We start from the raw sequence: 20,629 nt of genomic DNA, 5'->3' as shown, positions 1-20,629 counted from the left end.
GTAACATTTTATAAAAATGAATTGCATACTTATTACAGGCTTTCGAGCAGTGGCCCACTAGTGTGCAATGCAGGCTACAAGAGCCCTGGGTATGACAAATCTATAACCGTGGGACTTGATCAAGAAAAAGCCAAAATAAGAAATGCTTTGGATAAATTCACAAATGCTTGGAATGAATATGGGGTATAAATTTTATCTAATGGTTGGAAAAATGTAAAAGGGAAATTACTAATAAGTGTTCTTGGTGTGTCTGCTACTATTGCAACCTTCCTTTCATCTCATGACTACTCAGATAAGTTCAAGACCAACATCAACATAGTAGAACCATTAATTCAAATAATTGAAATTATTGGGCTATACAATGTCATCGAAGTCATTACTGATAATGCTTCTAATTGTAAGGCAAAAAGAGCAATCATTGGGGACAGATACACCAAAATATTTTGGTTTGAGTGTTTGGTTCACATAACATTATTAAGATAAAGGAACTTGAATACAAATGGATTGGTTCATTGTACAAGAAAGGAAAATACATGATAATATTTATTACCAACCATAGCAATGCCCATGGAATTTTCCATAGTCACTCAAGATTGGAGTTATTTAAGATTGCAAAGATTAGATTTTCTGGCTATTACCTCACCTTCAGAAGCATTTTGAAGGTAATAGGGGCATTGGCTAGCATGGTATCAAATGAATCATGGAAGTTATTAAAGGATAGGGTTGCAAACACATTTGACAAGGATGATTTTCCAGAGGTGGAGGATACCATTCTTGATGGTAAGTTTTGGGAAAATGTGAAGAATGTTTTGCAGTTCACTAAGCCTAATTATAAAGTGATTCATTTTATAGATACAGATGTGGTAGGGATTGGAAAGTTGTATGAGCATGTGGATAACATGCTAGGGAAAATCAAACATATTGTTCAATTGAAAGATCCCATCTTGTATGATCATATTAAAAAACATGTGGTCAAAAGGTGAGATAATCTTAATGTTCCACTCCATGCCTTGGAATATGTTCTTACATTAAAATACTACTATCCATATTGGTTGCCCAATCCTTCACCTAGGGGTGGCGTTAGGAGAAAACCCTATACAGATCCAGAGGTACAAAATGCATACATGTTAGCATTAGATAAGTTGGTCTATAATAGGGAGGAGTGTGCTAGATTGTGTTGGGAATTAAGCAAACACTTTAGTCAAACTGGAATTTTTAGTTCTTTACATGCAATCGATGACAGAGATAGATTGGATCTTGTTGAATGGCAGAACATGTATGGCTTTGGGGGACCTTTAGCTAAATTAACAGTTAAAGTACTTTCACGAGTTGTTAATACTTCATTTGTAGAGAGGTGTTGGAGCACCTATAGCTTCATCCACAATGTAAAAAGAAGTCGCCTCAGTGAAAATCATGCATAAATTTTGGTTTATGTACACTACAACTTGAGGTTGTTGACACATTATTATGAGTAGGCTCGATTTGATAGAGCATATATCATTTGGGACAACAACCCAGCGGAGGATAATTTGGAGGATGGATCCTTACATTTAGAACAATTGGAATAAAAAATTTTGGATGATGAGGATGAAGCAGCAACAACAACATCAACAATAATTCCATCCCCATCATCCATTAGCAGGGCTCAAGTTGCACTAGCTTTGCCACCACCTCCATCTACAACATTGCATGGAGGTCATGTGCCTTCTAGTTCTAGACGTGATTCACAACCATTGCAGAGTCAGACTACGTGGGAGGAGACTCCCATTGTTCATAAATCATGAGAAAAGAAATTAAAAATTTCCTTGTGGTAAGAATAAATTTTAGTAGATAATAGATTTACTAGTCTTTTCTAGTTTCTACTTTCTAGCACTTTTTGTAACTATTGACTCTTTTATATTTATTATGGTATGTTCTGTAAATGATATATGACAATTTAAGTTTGAAGTTGGCATTTATAACTCATTGGTAATGAATTATGAATATGTTGCTTCATGAAAAGTTTCATTTCATGTTTGATATCCTTTGTTATAGTTTTGTAATAGTTACAAGTACAACTTTAGTGATGACAAATTTTATATATTGAATTCTAAAACTTTGAAACTTTAAGGTTGATGAGAATCGAGATGTTGTAACTTGCGGACTTGTGGTTGATGAAGATTATAACTACTATATGGTTAATGTTATATGGTTTAATCCATGCTTTTATGTCTTTTATAACTAATTCATCATTCTACATGTTTTTTGTTGACATATATGCATCAAAATATATAAAAATATATATTATATAAAAAATGCTCCCAAAAAAGCTCTCGACCCGACAGACTATGAAAATCGTGCTCCCACTTCCAAGTACCCTTGCTTAATAGCACACCATCACAATCATGACTTGGCCATTGGTTGGGGATTGTGCATCCTCGGGTGTAGGTTTCTATCTTCGTGGAGTTCTATAGAACCCTAATTTCCCAGGAAGAAATCGACAGAACCAAACTTTGACAGACAAACCCATGTGAATAGAAGGAGGATGTCTCTGAGTTCATAAATCAAGCCCAATTGACTTTTAACATTTTCCATCATTTTATTAATTAACAAAGGGCCTCACAGGTTGCACTACCCTTCAGCTTGGAAGCCTGCTTTATGTTCAATGGAAGTAGCAGTCTCACAATAATTGATAGCCAACACAATGAGGATAATCAAGAATGAGTAGCTGATTGTAACAAGACTCCAATTGATTATGAGCTCATCCAACATAAAAACACTTTGTCTATCCATATCCCTGACCACCACTATTCTTGCACTCTACACGACTTTGAAGAGTCTGCTATATCTTCTTAGAGTAGGGGGGTCATCTGCAAAAGGTTTTATTATGCAATAACAAAGTTTGGAACATGGAGTCGAGTAATCCATAGCTTAAATATAAAACAAATGGCCTTGGAAAATAACATCAAAGTCTGTTAAATCAAGCTACTACAAGGGTTAATCTCTACTATATCTAAGCTAATTAGCAAGACCACCTTGCCAAATTGCAGTCCCTAGTATTGCAATGATGGCCACGCCAAGAAGAACTCTTTTCTTCATGCTCAAGAAGTTGAAATCAAGAATGTACCCAATTATCATAGACTCTAACATCTTAGCACCCCAAAAATAAACATTCTTTAACCCTTTGGTCCTACCTGAAAAGATCCTACCATTAATGTTGTTGAATTCATAAGTTTAAAAGAACATCTTCCAGTTGAAGAATAGCTTAAGAACCTCCATAACCTTGATGCTCACATTGGAGTATTACGCAAAGTAGCCTTGTTGACATCGCCCTTGACCACTTTGTTAGATGGAAGCAAGGTCAAACTCACAAAAGCCCAAAAAGAGATGAAACACATTACATGAGACTAGAAGTAATACCAATATAGATCCATCTTAACCACAGATCTAGCAAGAGTCGAGAGGAATCAAATCTCTTGAGATGCAAACCTCTTTAAACTGCAAAACTTAAATTAAAAACTTGTACCTCAACAAATTTGATGCATCTTGAAGCTTGATAGATTTATAATTAAGATTAAGATATATATATATATATATAAACTACCTGCAATTTTTTGTTGTTTAAGTTGCATTTTTTAATATATAAAATTGATTCAATGTCTTCAAAATTTACTTGGGCATAATATTTTGAGACTACTTAAAATGTGTTAACCATTTTTTTTCAATTACTTTATATAATGTATATAGAGTTTCTTTTTTTTACTACATTATTTCTTTATAAAGTTGATATAAGATTATGTTATTTCATATGGATATCTAAATATGTTATTTATGGTTGACAGTGAGAATGAAGTATTTTTACCACTTCTCCTTAGTATGACCACTAAGAGTGAGATTATTGATGTTTTATAATGCTTTTAATTAAACAAATCAAACACATATATTTATTGAGGTGCAAACATATTTTTTTCAATGACTCTATATATATATATATATATATTATTTCTCTAGAAAGTTGATATAAGATTATGTTGTTTCATATGGATATCAAAATAGCTTATTTATGGTTGAGAGTGAGTGAAATATATTTACCACTTATGCTTAGTCTGTTGATGTTTTTTAATACTTTTAATTAAACAAACCAAACACATATATTCATTTTTTTTATTACATTCGTGAAATATTTTATCTATGGTTGAGAGTGAGAATGAGAGTAAAATATTTTTACCACTTCTCCCTAATATGTTTGAGAGAAAAATTATTAATACTTTATAATACTTTTAATTAAACAAACTAATAAATATATTCATTTTTATTTTTTTATTATATTTTACATTTTTCTTATTTAATATATATATATATATATAAAATATGTGTCAACTACTAATAAAATTATATATTTTCCTTCTACTAAGTTTTATATATATATATATATATATAATTATATATTAATTACAAATAAAATTATACATTTTCCTTATACTAAATTATAAAATAAACATTTTAACTTAATAATTTAAAAAAATAAAATATAACTAAATTACATACTTGTAAAAAAATGGATAAAGACCAAACATTAAAAACAAAAATAAGAAATCCATGCTCGTGACCTTCGTGAATATCCCCGACTCATTTACTTGTGAATCAAAAACGTTTAAAAAAAAATCCATATGTAAATATTGAAAATAATTTGACAAAGGAATCAGAGCAAAGGCAGCTGAATGGGAAGTGAACTGAACATTTAAAACTAGCATTTGCACCTAGTGTTGCAAAGGAAACGCCATAAGGCATAGTGTGTGGAAGAATATTGAAACGTGAATAGGCTTTTGCGGGCTTTTTTGGAAGCAAGGGTCGATGAATTCGAGTTTTAATTTGAGGGAGCGATGCCTAAAACCGTTGAAATGGAATGAAAGTAGCCATAAATATGCATTGAACCTATTTAGAGACCTTTGTTTGTAGTTGGTAAAAATTGTGGAGTTAAAGGTGAAGATAAATGAATGAATCCACGCGAACAACAACCGGGCAACCATATTGATTTGGAAAGGGCTATTTAAGAAATCATCATTCAAATGGGAAATTAAATTAATATGTGAACAACAACCGGGCAACCATATTGATTTGGAAAGGGCTATTTAAGAAACCATTACTCAAATGGAAAATTAAATTAATATGAAGATATATTGAAAACATGTATTATAATCATTAAAGTCAATTGATTTTGTAAACAAAATATGTTAAAACCCATTGACAATGAAATGGTTGTGAGGACATAAACTATCAAAATGGCATTGATCTTGAAACATCCCTTTTTAAGTTTGAAATGGGAAACACAAATAGTTGTGAGGACATAAACTATCAAAATGGTATTTGATGTTGAAACATCCTTTTTTAAGTGTGAAATGGAAAATACAAATAGTGTATTGTAACATCCTTTTTAAAGTTTGAAATGGAAAATACAAATAGTGTGTTGGAACATCCTTTTTAAAGTTTGAAATGGAAAACACAAATAGTTGTGAGGAAACAAACCATGAAAACGGTATTTGATCTTGAAACATCCTTTTTCAAGTTTGAAATGGAAAATACAAACAGTGAATTGTAACAAAAGAGGTTCGAGAAGGAATATAATAGTCTAAAGAACATTGTGCTTGTCATTCCATATTTGAAGTTGTACGAAAACATGGTGGAGGTAGCGAAGGCCTGAAGAAGCAGTAATGGACCTGCAAAATTTATATTTTGTTAGAATTAGTAATATGTAAATCAGCTGCAGAAATTTATTAGTAATACTTTGCAGGTGAGTTGTGTTAAAATGAATCTGGAATGAATGGTAATGAAGTTACCTTTGCTATGGGGATCCATATATTGTTAGTGGAAGATGCATGGTGAATAACGGCATATTGAACACCATTGGAGGTTAATGCACAGCTGGAGATGCAGTTTTTTTGCTTGCCAATCTACATGTAGTTGTGCAGGTATGTTATTTCTGAGCCCATGTGGCCTGCTACAAAAGAAAGAAAAGGTTAGAATGAGATGTACAGATAATATAAAGACATTCTAATATTTGCTTATTTAATAATATTGATTAAAGTTTGTTGTTGTTGAAAGATATGAAAAGTATGTTATGAAATAGAATGAGGTAAATAAATGGAGGAAACCTTTTGTTGATGTCAAAGTACGGGTTGGAGCAGATTATCTGGAGGCGGCATTGAACGGAGAATTTCTTCTGCGTGTTTTCTGCGAGCAATGTTTTTGTTGTCCTTCATTTTACTGTAACGATCGAAACTGAATGCGGGGTTAATCCGAAGATCTTGTAGAGAAGGCACTCTTGAAATAGCTGTGAATGTGAGACCTTGACGTTCTGTTTTTCCAATGTCAATTGTTGCTTTTGGAAGTGTCATACCTTGAGATTTATGTATGGTTAAAGCCCAAGCCATCTTCAGTGGAATTTGTGCACGACCATTTCTTTTTACTGCTGGAATAGGCAAGTGAGTGGGGTTTCTTTCATCCCAAGGAGGCCCAATGTACTTGGGGAAATCTACGACAACAAATGTTGGAATTTGTGGTGGTGCAGTTGATTCTTTGTAAAAGATGGTTACAATTTTTCCAAGGGAACCATTAACAAGACCGGCTGAAACCCAAAGGTTGGAAGTCAACATAACTTTTTCGCCATTGCATAGCAATACAATTCGCTCAAGTTGCTCGTCTTCAGAGGAAAGACTGGAATATGTGTTGTCATCTTCAGCAATGGATCGTGCGATAGGAGTGTTTAGAGATTTCATCATTTGCTTATTATGGACCATTGTTTGAGCATTTGTTGGAAATAGATGCATGGAATCATGGAATGAACATATTTCTTCTTCTGATAAAAAGGAATCTGTGTGCGACATGAGTACGTTGTAGTCGTCGATTGTTGGATTTGCATCTCTAATGTTCTGGAGAATGTTCCTGAAAGTAACCTGTGCGATGTCGTCGCCTTGTTGACGAAATATTGTGTCTAATGTGATGACTGTGTTGAAGGTGTTCCACAGTGCGCTTCCGTGGCTCGTCCCTGCATATAGAGGTATGTCTTTGACGGGTGGTAGCTGACCGAGATCACCAACCAATATTATGGAACAACCACCGAAAGGAGTGTTTCTTTGGTGGGGAAATGCCTCGCGAAGACGTTCATCAATATGGCTGAGAAGCTTTGGCCCAATGAAGCTCATTTCATCGATTAGTATGTATCTTATATGCCTGAGTTCTTCTTGGAATTTTGCAAGAGCACTACCTTCTAACGGCATAAGATCCTTTATAGGAAGGTGCAAAGCAGAATGGATTGTCGATGCTTGTATGTTGAAGGCAGCAACCCCTGTAGGGGCGAGGAGCATGATCAGTGAAGGTTCCAGGCTTGCAAGGCCTATGAGCATATCTTTGATGCAATTAATAAGGAGGAATTTTCTCGTACCAGCAGTGCCTTGTATTATCATTCTGAGAGCGGGTAAATAATCCTTCCTAGCAAAATGATTAAAAATAATATTTAGAGCTTTTCTTTGCATTGGAGATAATGTAGTAAGGGTCGGCAGGGTATGTTGATGTGTTTGAAGAATGCGGTGGATGGAGCGGTTATTCTCAATGAATTGTATTGCATTATTTTGTAGATCCAATGGGATAGTGGTATGATTCCAGTTATGGGTGTCATCAAAGCCACGAAGACCAAGCATGTCAAGGTCGTTTATGAGAAGCTCATTTGTAGGGTGTAATTGGGAAAGTAATTCCCATTCATTTATTTCCATGGTGTCTGTTGGATTGGCTTCATTCATAGTTGAGGTATCATTTGTGACAGATTCAATATCAGATAGTGTGCGGTGTTGATGCCAAGGATTGTAGAATGGGCGAAATGTTTGCCAATTTGCGATGAATTCTGCAGCAGAATCTCCTATATCTTGTATGATACGGCGAAAAGGTTTGTATAGCATAAGTTCAACCCTGCAAAAGTCAGCGTAGCAAGGTTCTGTTGTGGATGGTATGGAGGAGTAACGTGGTATGACCCGAACAATTGCTTTTGTAGGCCTTTGTTTCCATTTGTTTGTTTTGCGACAAGGATCATATGACCAGGATCTTGCCAACTCTATTAGTGATGTGGACTCTAGGGTAGAAGGGCGTTGGATATATGTATCTATGAAGTGCGGGGATGTAGTGGAGGTGGTGTTCGTTTGTGGAAGGCGCATAAGAATTTTTTGGTTTACATTTAAAGAAATGAATGGCTGACTACATAATGTTAATGGTAATTTTTGCAGCATATGGCAGGTTTCTTGTGCTCCAATGTCACGATCAACAAGGGTTTCTGCAAGAAATTTTCGAAATGCGGATGTTGCTGGGTCAGCAATGGGTGAAGCCAGGACAATTCTATGTAGCATGTGGTGGAAGCTTTCAGATTTTTTTCTGCTTTGGATGCATATTTGGCAATATATTTTTGTACAGCGTGTATGGAGAGTACTGGTTGGCAGTCAACATTTGCACGCCAAATAGATAGGATGGTAGGGTTATGGCTATTGATTCGATCCTCGTTCCGAGCAGGGGTGTATGTTTTTTGGCCATTGGAATCAATGAATAAGGCCGATTTTGGATGTAATTCCCACGGTGCTTTATAACGACATTGGAGTGAGGATCCATTTTTTCTTAGGCACGTGCTTTCTGAGCATTTTGTGTGACGTTCAACACAATTGACGAGCTGTTCATAGTCACTGAAAGGATTGGTTCTGAAGATTTGCGGTGTGGACAATAGGCAAGGGTCTTCGGGATTTGTCCAAGCATTTGGTTGGTTTGAAGTCGAAGGAGCACGAGGGTTCCAAGCGGAAATATATTTGTCGAAGAACTGCCTTGCAATATCGACTGCTTCTGTGTCTTCCCAGTTGAGATTCTCCATATCAGGTGCATTTTCTATCCAAAGGAAACCATGGATGTGCGCAAATCCCCTATGTTGCCATTCATACCTAACAAGTATGCGTTTTTGTAAGATAATTTTGCAATAGGTGAGGAATGTTGTTTAGAGTTCTTGGAGGAAAAAAAATGCGGTAGAATGCGTACCTGTACCAGTAATCTTTTGTATTCAAGTGTTTCTCTAAGATAATCTCACGAAATGTTGTGAATCTATGGTGCATATATAGTGATGTTAAATGTGGGTTAGAGATAATGTTATCATTTCTCCACTTTTGTTGTTTTCCAATATCAGTAGGAAGACATCCGGGCATGACTGCATGAAGATCAGGCCATTTTGTATCAGCTGCACTTAATGTGAAGAAGAACGTCGGGCAACCGAGTTGAGATATCATGTCCATTAGTTCATTTTTAGCTTTGTGCCAAAATGACCTTGTTCCACGTAAAGAGCTACCAAATCGCATGACTTGCTCTGCCAATTGCTCATCTGGAAATTGTTCTAATCGAATGTTCAGATCTTGAATAGATATTGGAAAGTTATCTGTGATGTTTTTTTCACAAAAATCGACGTTGTTGCTTGACTGCTATGCCACATCATGAGATTATATATGTAATAATGAAAGCGAGGGTGGCTTCCAAATCTGTTATCGTAGTAACGTATGAGATGAAGTGCATATTCATGTAACTGCACTGCTTTCATTCTTGGCTGATTTGGCATTGCAGCGCCTGTCGGGAAAAGGGCGGGGAAAGCCATAGAGAGTAGACCTTTTGTGTTGTATTCATTGACTGGCGATAAACCAATTGTTGGCCACTCAATTGTAGTATCAGATTGGTGGTTGTAAGCATGCAAATAATGGCGGATTTCTTGGATTTCTGTATTTGTATTGGGTATGATGGGTACGAACGATGATGTTTGGCCAGCGGATGGGTCTGTGAAATCTTCGGTGAGCTCATGGGGTGGTTCAAGTGGAAGGCGGACAGTGGTTTCTGTAGTATTGGAATGGTGAAGGGAGGAGGAGACATCGGTGGGGATTGCTGGTAAGGATGCCAGTGCATTGGAATCAATACGAACATTCTTATAGTATGGGTCATTAGCCAATTTGTATTCCAATGCAGCAAGAACGCGATGTCTACTGACAATGAAATCATAAGCCTTATGGTCATTACTATGACGCGTGACAATTAGGATGTCCAAGTGCTCAACACGTCGTAGCAACATGTTTGCAGTTTTTGTAATGTCTTGAGGAAAACAAATTGTGTGGCCACTGTATTTATACTGGCCACCACGTGCATGTGTTACCTGCAGTATAGGGTTAACCCTAGCAATGAGCATTTCTTCTATTTGTGAAAGAGACGTAAGGGTAGCTGGTTGAGGGCCAGGGTCCATGTTGTTTGATAATGAGAAGCGATGACCCTTTGTTTCAGAGACGCATCTGGAGCAGCAATACATGTGGTTGGAATTGCGGATATGTATTCCAGGATATGATTCAAGACAAATGGAGCATGGGCATTTAGGTGGAAGTTTATCAAGCTTTGAACGGAAATCTCGATGTGCTTGATCAGTATAAACGTTGCTGAAAGCATGTGCGAAGGAGGGGTTAGGGCAATGAGGCATGGATGTATTTGTTTGAGAGGTTTGCTGAGAAGATAAAGAGTCTGATAATTGCAAGGGAGGATTGTTTTCAGGGTGGGCCATTTCAGACGAGGAAGGTTGGTCACCCTTTTGTTTTTTGTGTTTTTGACATTCTATGATGTTTTTTTTTGCTTGGTAAAGCTCACGGCGCCGTGCATTTATTCGTTCTTTATTTGTTGCATAGTATCTTCGAGCACGTTCATTATTAGAAGAAGAAGCCATTCGCAAAATTTATGGTACCTATAAGCAAGGGAGGGGAAAAGAAGAATGTTATTTGGAGACAACAACCATGTTATTGTATGAAAGCGAAAGAAGGGTAAAAAATGCAAGCGAAAGCGAAAGAAGGGGAAAAAAATCTAAGTTCTGAACAGTGCCATGTGAATTTTTTTATTTGAGAAATGTTTTTGAAAGAACGTATTAGTATTTTTTCTGCATACATGTAGGTAGTTTCATGTGTAAAGCTGATAAAAGGAAAAAAAAAATGTGATTTTGTCTACTAACATAATGCTAGATACAATGGAGAACGAATATTTATTTCAATGGTATATAAGAAAATTTCATAAGAAGACATGCAACAATATATCTTGTAAAGTTGTATTTATAAAATTGGACAATAGGAATTGCCAAAAAGCAAGGAATACACTCTGCAATATTTATCTACAATGTTGAGATGCTCTGAATTTCTCGAAGGATGTTGTTGCATTCTGTCGTGAAATGCAGTTTTTCTTCTTTTATGATAACGCATTTCAATCGTGGGACTTCTTTAAAAGTTTCTGTCTTCACCGATAGTGTGAAGATATGATCTGTCCATAGAGCTCTAGAGACAATTTCCTTGATTAGTTCTGGATCTGAAGATAATAGATAGAAGTCTTTGGCATTATTTCCAAGAATTGTAGAGCCCGCGTCTTCGAAAGCAACAGTTGAAGCCAATTCACCAGTGTGATCTTGTATGTCAATTTTCAATAAGTATCTGTAATCACAGTCGCTTACTTCAGCGTTGCATTTTGGACAGAACCACATCCCTGTATTTTGTGGAATAAGTTTTTTCATGCATTTTTTCCCACCAACAATCGACAGGCAAGAAATGTAGTAAAAACTATCCATACCAATTTTTGTTATTGTGCCCTTTAATTGGAAAAATGTTGGTTTCTCTAAGGAATCCATACTGTAAATGTCAGCAATTGTTATTTTTTTTTGTTGGTGGCCAAAAGGAGATCTTGTTGTCAAAGATGTAGAAGCTGCAGTCGAGCCTTCTTTTTTAAACCACGACTTTAGCGCATGGGCCTCTTCAATGTCAGGATCTACAAGAACAATGGATCTCGTTGTAGTGCCGATATTTTTTCCATTAAATTCTCCAACACGTGCAGATTTGATTGCAATGATGGGGTTATTTCCTGTAGCACATAGGGAGGAGATTTCCTGTGACACGGCATTAAAATTATCTCCCCAAAAGATTGCATCTATGCTATACCCTGACATGTCTCGAAGCTGTACTGTTTGTTTATTGACTTCAGAGCCATCTTTTCTACGTATAGTGCATACACTTGAAATGTCTGTGACAACACCAAGAATATCAACAATGGAGCTGACGTTTGTTGTTCTGATATCATCAATTGATTTTATATTGAATCACACTGTTGGATTATGTTTTTTTTTGTTGGCAACATGTTCTATGGTAGATGTTGCATTCAACAAAATTTCCCAGTCATTGTTCAAGTGGTTGTATTGCTTATTAGCCATTTTTACATTCCCTTTAGAGACAATGTAGACATTTCCATTTTGGATTTTGTCGAAAAAATAATCTGCGACATTGTTGAAACATGTAATATGTATTTCTCCACCCTCTGTATCGAACAGGTCAAAACCAAACACTTTACCGGGTCCGTATTGATTTTGAAACTGTCGAAGAGTTGTTTTCCTTTGGACGTATCCTTTTATGCACTAATTTGAGTGGTAAGGGTTTAACGATTTGATGGGAATTTGAACTGGTTGAACGGACGCGGTTGGAGTAGTTGGAAGAGGGCAGTGCCTTTTTGATGGAGGATGTGGATCCGATGAGGATGGAGAGTTTTCATCAGATGTGATGGGGATACTCATAGTTTTTGGATTGCCAATTAAGGGTGCAAATGAAGTAGATATTTCAAAGTCTATTAGCTTTATAGACCTACACGACAAATGAGAGTCAAAGGAATAACTGTTAGAAGCGGTTGTGTTATAAATAAAAAATGTTAAATTTGAAATAAGAAATTTATAACAAACTTACGTTGAAGGACCAATAGCTGAGGTAGTCCAACTTTTAACATTTATAATAGAACCCTTTTGTAGCAAGCCTGTTGCTACGAGATCATTGAAATCTTTTGGAAGCATGATGTGTTTCTTATGTGTTCCGTCTGAAATTGCAGTACGATATCGTGGAGTTGAATTTTGCATTGATTGTATTGGCTCAAGTTCAGCAATTTGTAGGTATGGTTGAATATGAGTTGATCCAGATAACATTGAGGAAATTGCATTTTCAGTGAGGTTTGATGTCATTTTCTGGTACAAAACAAAACACAAAAATGTTGAAAGAAGCATGTTCAGTTTTTTTCTAAATGAGTGGGCATCTAAGCTTGTAAACATAATGAAGAAAGATATTTATTACAACAACTTTTATACATTCATTTTTTTTTAAGCATACTTCCACGAAGCGCAGAGGAAGGAGAGGGAGAAACAAACGAAATAGAAGGTTTGGGGGTAACTCTAGTATCATCTGGTTGCTGATTTGATTGCCCAAGAATCATGGTGTTTTGAATGACAGAGGTCGAGAAAAGCCATACCAGCAGGCGAAGTGCAAGCCCTGGAAGGGACAATGTAGCCATATGAGGTACACCAACATCTCCCCTAGAGGAAAAGGGAGTAGGATTCCCCCAAGGGTGAATCCTCGATTGGTGGACTCCATTTTGTCAAACTGAGACCAACGAGGGAGCAGTGATGTTATTCCGATTTGAATAAATTGTATGACACTTTGACACAACTTGCTTTTTCAAATTTTAAGAGCCAAGAAAAAGCTAAAGAAGATTCTAGTCGCCTTCGATTTCGGTAACTCTAGTATCATCTGGTTGCTGAGTTGATTGTTCAATAATCACGGTGTTTTGAACGGCAAAGGTCGAGAAAAAGCATATTGGCAGGCCAATTGCAAGCCCTGGAAGGGACAATGTAGCCATATGAGGTGCACCAACATCTCCCCTAGAGGAAAAGGGAGCAGGATTCCTCGAAGGGGAAATCCTTGATTGGTGGACTCCATTTTCTCACCCTAAGACCAACGAGGGAACAGTGAGGTTATTTCGATTTAAATAAATTTTATGACACTTTGACACAATTTGCTTTTTCAATTTTTAAGAGTCGAGAAAAAGCTAAAGATGACTCTAGTCGCCTTCGATTTTTAACGAGCCTGAAGTGACAAGTGCTCAGATGGTCCTTTTCTTTTAAGGAGTCTGAAAAGGAACAAAAGTGACTACTCTGGATATCTAGACAGGGGGATTACCAAACCAATCGCACAACTGCAGAATACTTTTTATGGTACGGCAGTCAATCTTCCAGAATGCTGTGTTCAGTGCATTGCGATCGATAGGGCGGCAGACATGGCTTCCTAAGGATAAAGGATATAGCCTACTGTGGTCTCCAAATATATACTCGACGGTACGTGGGAGCACAAGTCCGTACTGGCACTTGTCATTTCAAAGAGGAGGAATCACCCAACCTACGATGAAAGTGATAGTTACCAGGCTTTACGACGCCGGAACACGTCTCTAGCCTAGACTTCTAAATGGTGTGCATTAGGTTCCAAAGCATTTTTATGTTTATTGAAATGTATTTTACAGTTGATCTTTCTTAAGAAGTTTGCCTTTAAGGTTGATCGCGTGATGTACATATACAATTCCTAAATATGCAACCTAAGATGATAAACAATCGTTTACTTTCTTTTTTGTAGTGAAAATCCTAGCTACTAAGGAAAGAGAAGCGAAATTGTTTCAACATAGAGCAGAGAGCACACGCAAAGTCCTAAATCAATTTCCGCATGCATTCTAAATGTAAATGTACATGCATGTATTTGTTTTCCGCTTTCTTAATGTGTGGATGACAAAAAAAATGCCAAGTGGAATATAATATCAATACAGGGATATGACTAGTCCAGAATTCCGACAGACATAAGCAAAGCTATTGAAGTTTGTATCTAAGATTTTCTAGAGTCTGTTCACTAAAAACAAGACAGCCACGATGGCACCACTTTGCATTAGTTTAACACAAAGGAATAAAGTTTAAATTATCAAGAAAGCATATATATAACTGAATCATTTCAATCGGGAAATAATTTTGAATGAAATTTATAAGACTCTTTAGTTGCTCAGTGGCTAATGTACAATTGATGGAAGAGGATTTTGTATCATGGCCCATGGATGAAATAGAAATGAAGCAAAAACTCGGAAAGGAGATTAAGGTTGTTACCGGAGATGAAGCAATACAGAAAATGCCCAAAAATGTCCCTCAATGCTGAAAGTTGGATTGCCCAGTGACAAAACAGAGTAGGCCAAGGCAAAGTATCTGTATTTAACATTGTTGTGTGAGTAACCAACATAAGCTGCACAGTGCTATGCAAATTAATAGTCTTTGCGGGAAGAAAACCCAACATAATCCACACAATCTAATCCTCACGAGGAAGGTTTTGCAGGGATTTAAAGGTTTTCTTATGTTATAAAATCCTAGGCAAATGTGGGTGCCCCAGCAAATAAAAATGTTTACCATAATACCCACTTACTATTAAGCATTGTCTCCAAAGGAACTTGAACAATATGATAAAAGACTCATCTTTTACTTCTATAATATACATAATGTTAAATATATGAAAAACACTTTCTGCTTTCAAGTAAGACTCTATAGTTGCTGAGTGGCTAATGTACAATTGATGGAAGAGGATTTTCTATCATGGTCCATGGATGAAATAGAAATGAAGCAAAAACTCGGAAAGGAGATTAAGGTTGTTACCGGAGTTGAAGCAATACAGAGAACGTCCAGAAATGTCCTTCAACGCTGAAAGTTGAACAGCAACTACAAATTAGTTTGCAACTGCTTGACATATAGTAAAAAATGGATATTGTCAGATAAAGGTAGGGAGAAATTCAATAACAGAACAGAGATTAAACTACATGCAAGATGATCCGAGAACAAGTAGTAAAGAAAAAATTACCACCACTTTCTCCAAGGTGCGTAGATATCGAATTCAGCTGTGCCCTGTTCTCATAAAGGCACTGAATAGCTTGCCTCGATCTTACAATTTCTTTTGCCAAATTCTGCCCAAGAAAATATTGACTCATTAAAGATAAAAGCAAAGCCTGTTTCTGAGCACTAGCAACCTTGCTGATGTTCTTTAGTCACAAACATGATATCGTTAAATTTAGTACAATATGATATCATTAAATTTAGAAATTGTACTAGAGAGAAATATAACAAGAATCGTTACTGGAGGTTCAACCCAAGAAACATAAAAAATGATGGAAAGCAGTACATCAGCCAGCATTCAGTGCAAACACACCTCACAAGATTTGTCCCCTGCTTGATATCAATCACAAAGTTGCAGCAAACAATAGATTTAACATAAGAAGTGAAGAAATAAAAGAAGTTGATCTTCTTGGTCTCCTAAGAAAAGAATATATCTGAGTGTGAGTGTTAGCCTTGAGTTTACTGAATGGAACTTTGTTAGTAAATGGATACTTCTAAAATTAAAATTTGAGATTGATGAAGACCCTATGCCACAAGAAATTCGCAAACTAGCACATAGCCTTGACTTTCAAATTTTTTCTTTCCATCTAGAAACAGAATAAAGGCACTTATAAAATATGGACCTACATATGATCCACAAGTTTCCAGTGCTACTAAGGATGCAGTCAAAAGGACTTCCTTCCAAAGAGGGATAGGAATAAGCCTTTTGCTAATGACCAGTATGACATTTGGCCTCTGGCTGATCTCTGAATTTATGGTATATCCGACCTGCCCTCTCCACATCTGCAACTTGGGGTACATCATCAATGTGCATAGGGCTCTTATAACCAACAACATGCAAAGGACTCATCCAAGTTCAATTATTTTAAGTGATGTGATGAGCTCTATTCTAATGACTTCGAACTTTGTTATTGAAGCTAAATTCTAAACAATTCTTCTAAGACTAAATTCCTCTTAGTATAATGATATTTCTACTTTAAAAGAACAAACATTTTGCCTAATAAAAAACCTGGAAAAAGAAGATCTGAAATAAAAGTAACCCTCAATACAAAAATTTCATCAATATAATAGGCACCAAATCCTAGTTCATCACATAGCAGAATTCAACTTGCTCAGACACATCTGTTGTTAATTCCTGTAATTCTGGTTGCTGTACCCTGAGATACAGCACCAAAACTATTGTCCTTCTTCGTCTATCTAAACTAGTTTTGAATCTTGATAGTTTTCTCTTGATGTTATTCCATCCCTTCCTCAAGTCTCCACAGCAATCTGGATTCTGTATAGGAAGAGATTTTTTTAGGCTATCTAACCCTGCATTTTCTCTGAGTATTTCTTCCTCTCCATGCTGTCATAGGTCTAAGTTCTGACAGTCCAAGTTGCCCCATGAACAACACTAGCATCTTATTGAACCCTTTTTCAAAAGAGATTTCCATAGCTGAACAACAACGAGGATTATTAAATAGAGATAAAATAATTACATCAATTTCAAGAGAAGAATAATACCCATAATAGTACATTTAGGTGATAGTATGAACCCATAGCTTCTACTCAGAGTTGCACATTTAGCTTAACATATAAACCATAGATCTTCTCTTCTACAATTTATCTACAAATGGCTTGGTTTGTATGACATTGTATAATCCCATCTTTACATCTTTCTCTTTGATTTTCCTTAAAGGTTGCTTGGAACAAAAATACTTGGAACGCTTGTAAATACATTAGCATTTCCCAAAATAAACAATGCCACCTTCATTTTTGTTACACATTTTATGTGACATATATATTAGCATCTCATTTTCTGTCTAACTATTCTTTAGTGTGGATATTGTCTATAAATATCATTTACTACATTCTTTATTGTCCCTAAATTACAATTTATTAATACCCTCACAATTATTCTGAAAATAACTCTGTAAGTGGATAATATACAGGATACTGAATAACAACAGTTTATCAGAGGAGATGCCATGGCAATTGAACAACTGCTTTAGCCTTACTACTCTATAAGAATTTGCCTGAATTGGTGCTATTTTTTGTTCATTTCATCGTGAAATTATAGAGGAAACAATCCTCGTATATCAACTCGTACTTATTCATACTGGAAACGATCAATTTGTTTTACAGAAACCTCTGCCACAACAATTTGTCTGGGAATATTCCTGTCACACAGAACTTTACAAGGTTTACCCCAGAAAGGTATAGATATAATGAACACATTTTATTTCTAGATCAAATTCAGTTTTCTTCTTGATATTCTCAAGTCTGTACATTTTATCTGATGGGAACGATTTTTGCCTCAGTTTTGTTGGAAATCCAGGTCTCTGTGGCTATTGGATTGGATGACTTTGTGGGATATCTGCCAGACAACCAAAAGGTGATAACAGAACTAGATATTACAAATCAGATTCCATAGATTTGTATTAAATATCCTTTAGATTATATTCATAGTGTTATCTATTGATTGTGTAAATGGACAGCTTCTGTGTGAACAACAGCTATTGTTTGCATCTCATTAGGTTCAGTGATATTAGTGTGTGTAATCACCATCACTCTCTACCTTTCAAATCAACATAAACCATTCACTAAAGGGTCATCAACCCAATGGCAAACTGATTAGGTTCTGATGGATGTGCAGCAATAACAAGCGGATAGACATTGCCACTACACATATAAATCAACACGAATTTCTCAACAACAATATAAAATAAACAATAGGACCAGCTGGGATCCCTGCTATTTAGATGAGGATAATTTACCAACATTGATTTACACAGCAGATCTTAGAATGACGACAATTTAAAATAAAATTGTTTCTCAACATCCTCACAACTTTCTGAGAACAAACCATGATAGCATGAACCTGAAAAAGACGAGGGTTATGATCCCGGCACTGCATACAAGTTATAGACTCTGTATGTATTGTGGAAACTTTGCTGTAAAGTACCAATTTTGTTTCCTCTGTTCTTCTCTTTACAGAGAGAGGCTAAACTTGTCTTGTATATTAAGCACCCTACAGTTTTCATAGAAACAAGCCTTTTTTTGTCTTGTGCAGGTTTGGAGCAAAGACAAATATGAAAGTATAGAACATACGGTGGTGGTGAATGACAAGAAGGAAAGGTTCCCTGTCCCATTATTTTTAAATCCTCCGTATTATGTTATGGTGGGACCTGTACCTGATTTGGTCAATGAGAAAACTCCACCCAGATACAGAGAATACAGTTGGGGGGAGTCGTCCAAAGCTTGAGTCACAGCAATTTCAAGAATTTAACAAAGAAAAGATTGTTCTTTTTAAACATTCCTTTGCCTCATGCTACCTTAGTTATCCGTGAGAACTTAATTGTTTAGACATTGAGATATATCCAATACTATAGAGTTCCATTGTTTTTCCTAAGATACCCCTTCGGAGAGTCGAGGGCTCAATTGCAACTTTACAATTATTGGAAACACCATTTGTGAATTTGATCAATTATGCATCATTGGTTTCTACATATGCTGTAAGGCATAGGTGTGTTGCTTCGGAATTCTAAGCTTTTTTTCTGGACTCCACCATGTTCAAGGCCCTGTTGGAGTGATTAATGCATCAAAATATTGTTACCTAGAAGGATTTGATGCAATCAACAATGTTGATGTTGGGAAATGATTTGGAATACCTCTTTGAGGGACACACTGTCACGCTTTTGTCAGGTTATTTATGGGACCTGATGAAATCACAGACACATCATCTGAAGTTCTATTCAGCCTATTTGAATAAAAATTTCAGACCTCCTTCAAGTTGTCAGCGAAGGTACATATAACAGTTTAAGAAGTCGATTGCAAAGGGTAATATGCAAGGCTTAGATCTCTGCTGATTAGGAAAACTGGCCATGCTCAGTTGATGCAAGTCCGAAGTAAGTGTCGGTATGTACAATGGAATAAATGATGAATAGTGGAACACTGTGAGGAATCAATGCGATTGTGCAAATAGGTTCTATGTTTTGAGCTCCAAATCAGAACATTGACCAGTGCAATGATCTCAAACCAGTGATGTCGAGTGATGTACTTGGAATGACTCTCAGTAACCCTTGAAGAGCTTTGGAGCAGCTTCTAAAGACATTATGTATCAACCTCTTGAACAGAATTTGAAGCTTTTTGAATAAGCCTTGAATCAGCATCTTGGAGAGTTTTTTGGAGAAATCTTGAAGCCTATTGAACAAATCTTGAACCAGAAGTAGAAGAAGTACCTTTTGGGGCAGACCTTGGGTTAACTTTTGGAGCAACATTGTAGCCTCTCTTGAAGCAGACTTGGAGATTCCTTGTTGCAGACTTGAAAAGATTTGGAGCAGAAAATCTGGGGCTCACTTTTAGTGCAGATTGGAAGAGTATTGGAGCAAAAGTTTGGAGCAGACATTGTAGTCCTTCTTAAAGCAGATCTGAATAAGACCTTGAAGACCAAGTTGAAGCCTAGATTTATATTTAATGTTGCACAAATTTGGCAGAGTAGATTTGTTATCAAATTGGTGGTGTCTTTTATTTGATCAGATTCATTACTTCTAATAATTTTCTAGTTTGCCTTACGGCGTAATTAAACCACTACTATTTTTAATATGATTTTTCAAATTATTTTGGTTGAGAAGTTGGTGAGAAGAATTAGTGGGAAATTAATATGAACAAAACAAAATATGGTTTATTATACTTATTTTTCCTTAAAGTAAAGAAAATTTAGTTTAATGTAATGATAGAAATTATTAAAGAAAATTTAGTTTAATGTAATGATAGAAATTGTGTCAGTGGGACAAAATGAAGTAAAAATGATAAGTTTACACGTTAGAGTTAGTAACGATATAACTTTGCAACTGATTAATTTGGGCA

The 20,629-nt window shown here is 36.0% G+C and overlaps 1 protein-coding gene and 1 long non-coding RNA gene across 2 annotated transcripts; one reads left to right on the top strand and one right to left on the bottom strand.

Annotated features, from left to right (window-relative positions):
- Window positions 1-14,948: 14,948 nt before the first annotated feature.
- LOC149248339 (uncharacterized) lies at window positions 14,949-15,923 on the bottom strand. The gene is made up of 3 exons (XM_089449166.1): window positions 15,750-15,923; window positions 15,548-15,592; window positions 14,949-15,106 (listed from the first exon to the last, which is right to left on the bottom strand). Exons 1-3 carry the CDS (start codon window positions 15,874-15,876, stop codon window positions 14,949-14,951), a joined length of 330 nt encoding a protein of 109 aa, XP_089305292.1. The 5' UTR covers window positions 15,877-15,923.
- Window positions 15,924-17,751: 1,828 nt separating this feature from the next.
- Window positions 17,752-20,410, top strand: LOC149248338 (uncharacterized). Its single transcript, XR_016265719.1, has 3 exons — window positions 17,752-17,977; window positions 18,082-18,155; window positions 19,897-20,410. It is a non-coding gene; the product is annotated as an uncharacterized LOC149248338 (long non-coding RNA).
- Window positions 20,411-20,629: the final 219 nt, after the last annotated feature.

Source organism: Pinus tabuliformis, chromosome 7 (genome assembly GCF_031772625.1).
Source record: "Pinus tabuliformis cultivar Carrire ecotype Pingquan chromosome 7, CPIR1, whole genome shotgun sequence".
Lineage (NCBI taxonomy): Eukaryota > Viridiplantae > Streptophyta > Pinopsida > Pinales > Pinaceae > Pinus > Pinus tabuliformis.
Note: the sequence above shows the minus strand (reverse complement) of the source record. Positions and strands in the feature narration are given on the sequence as shown.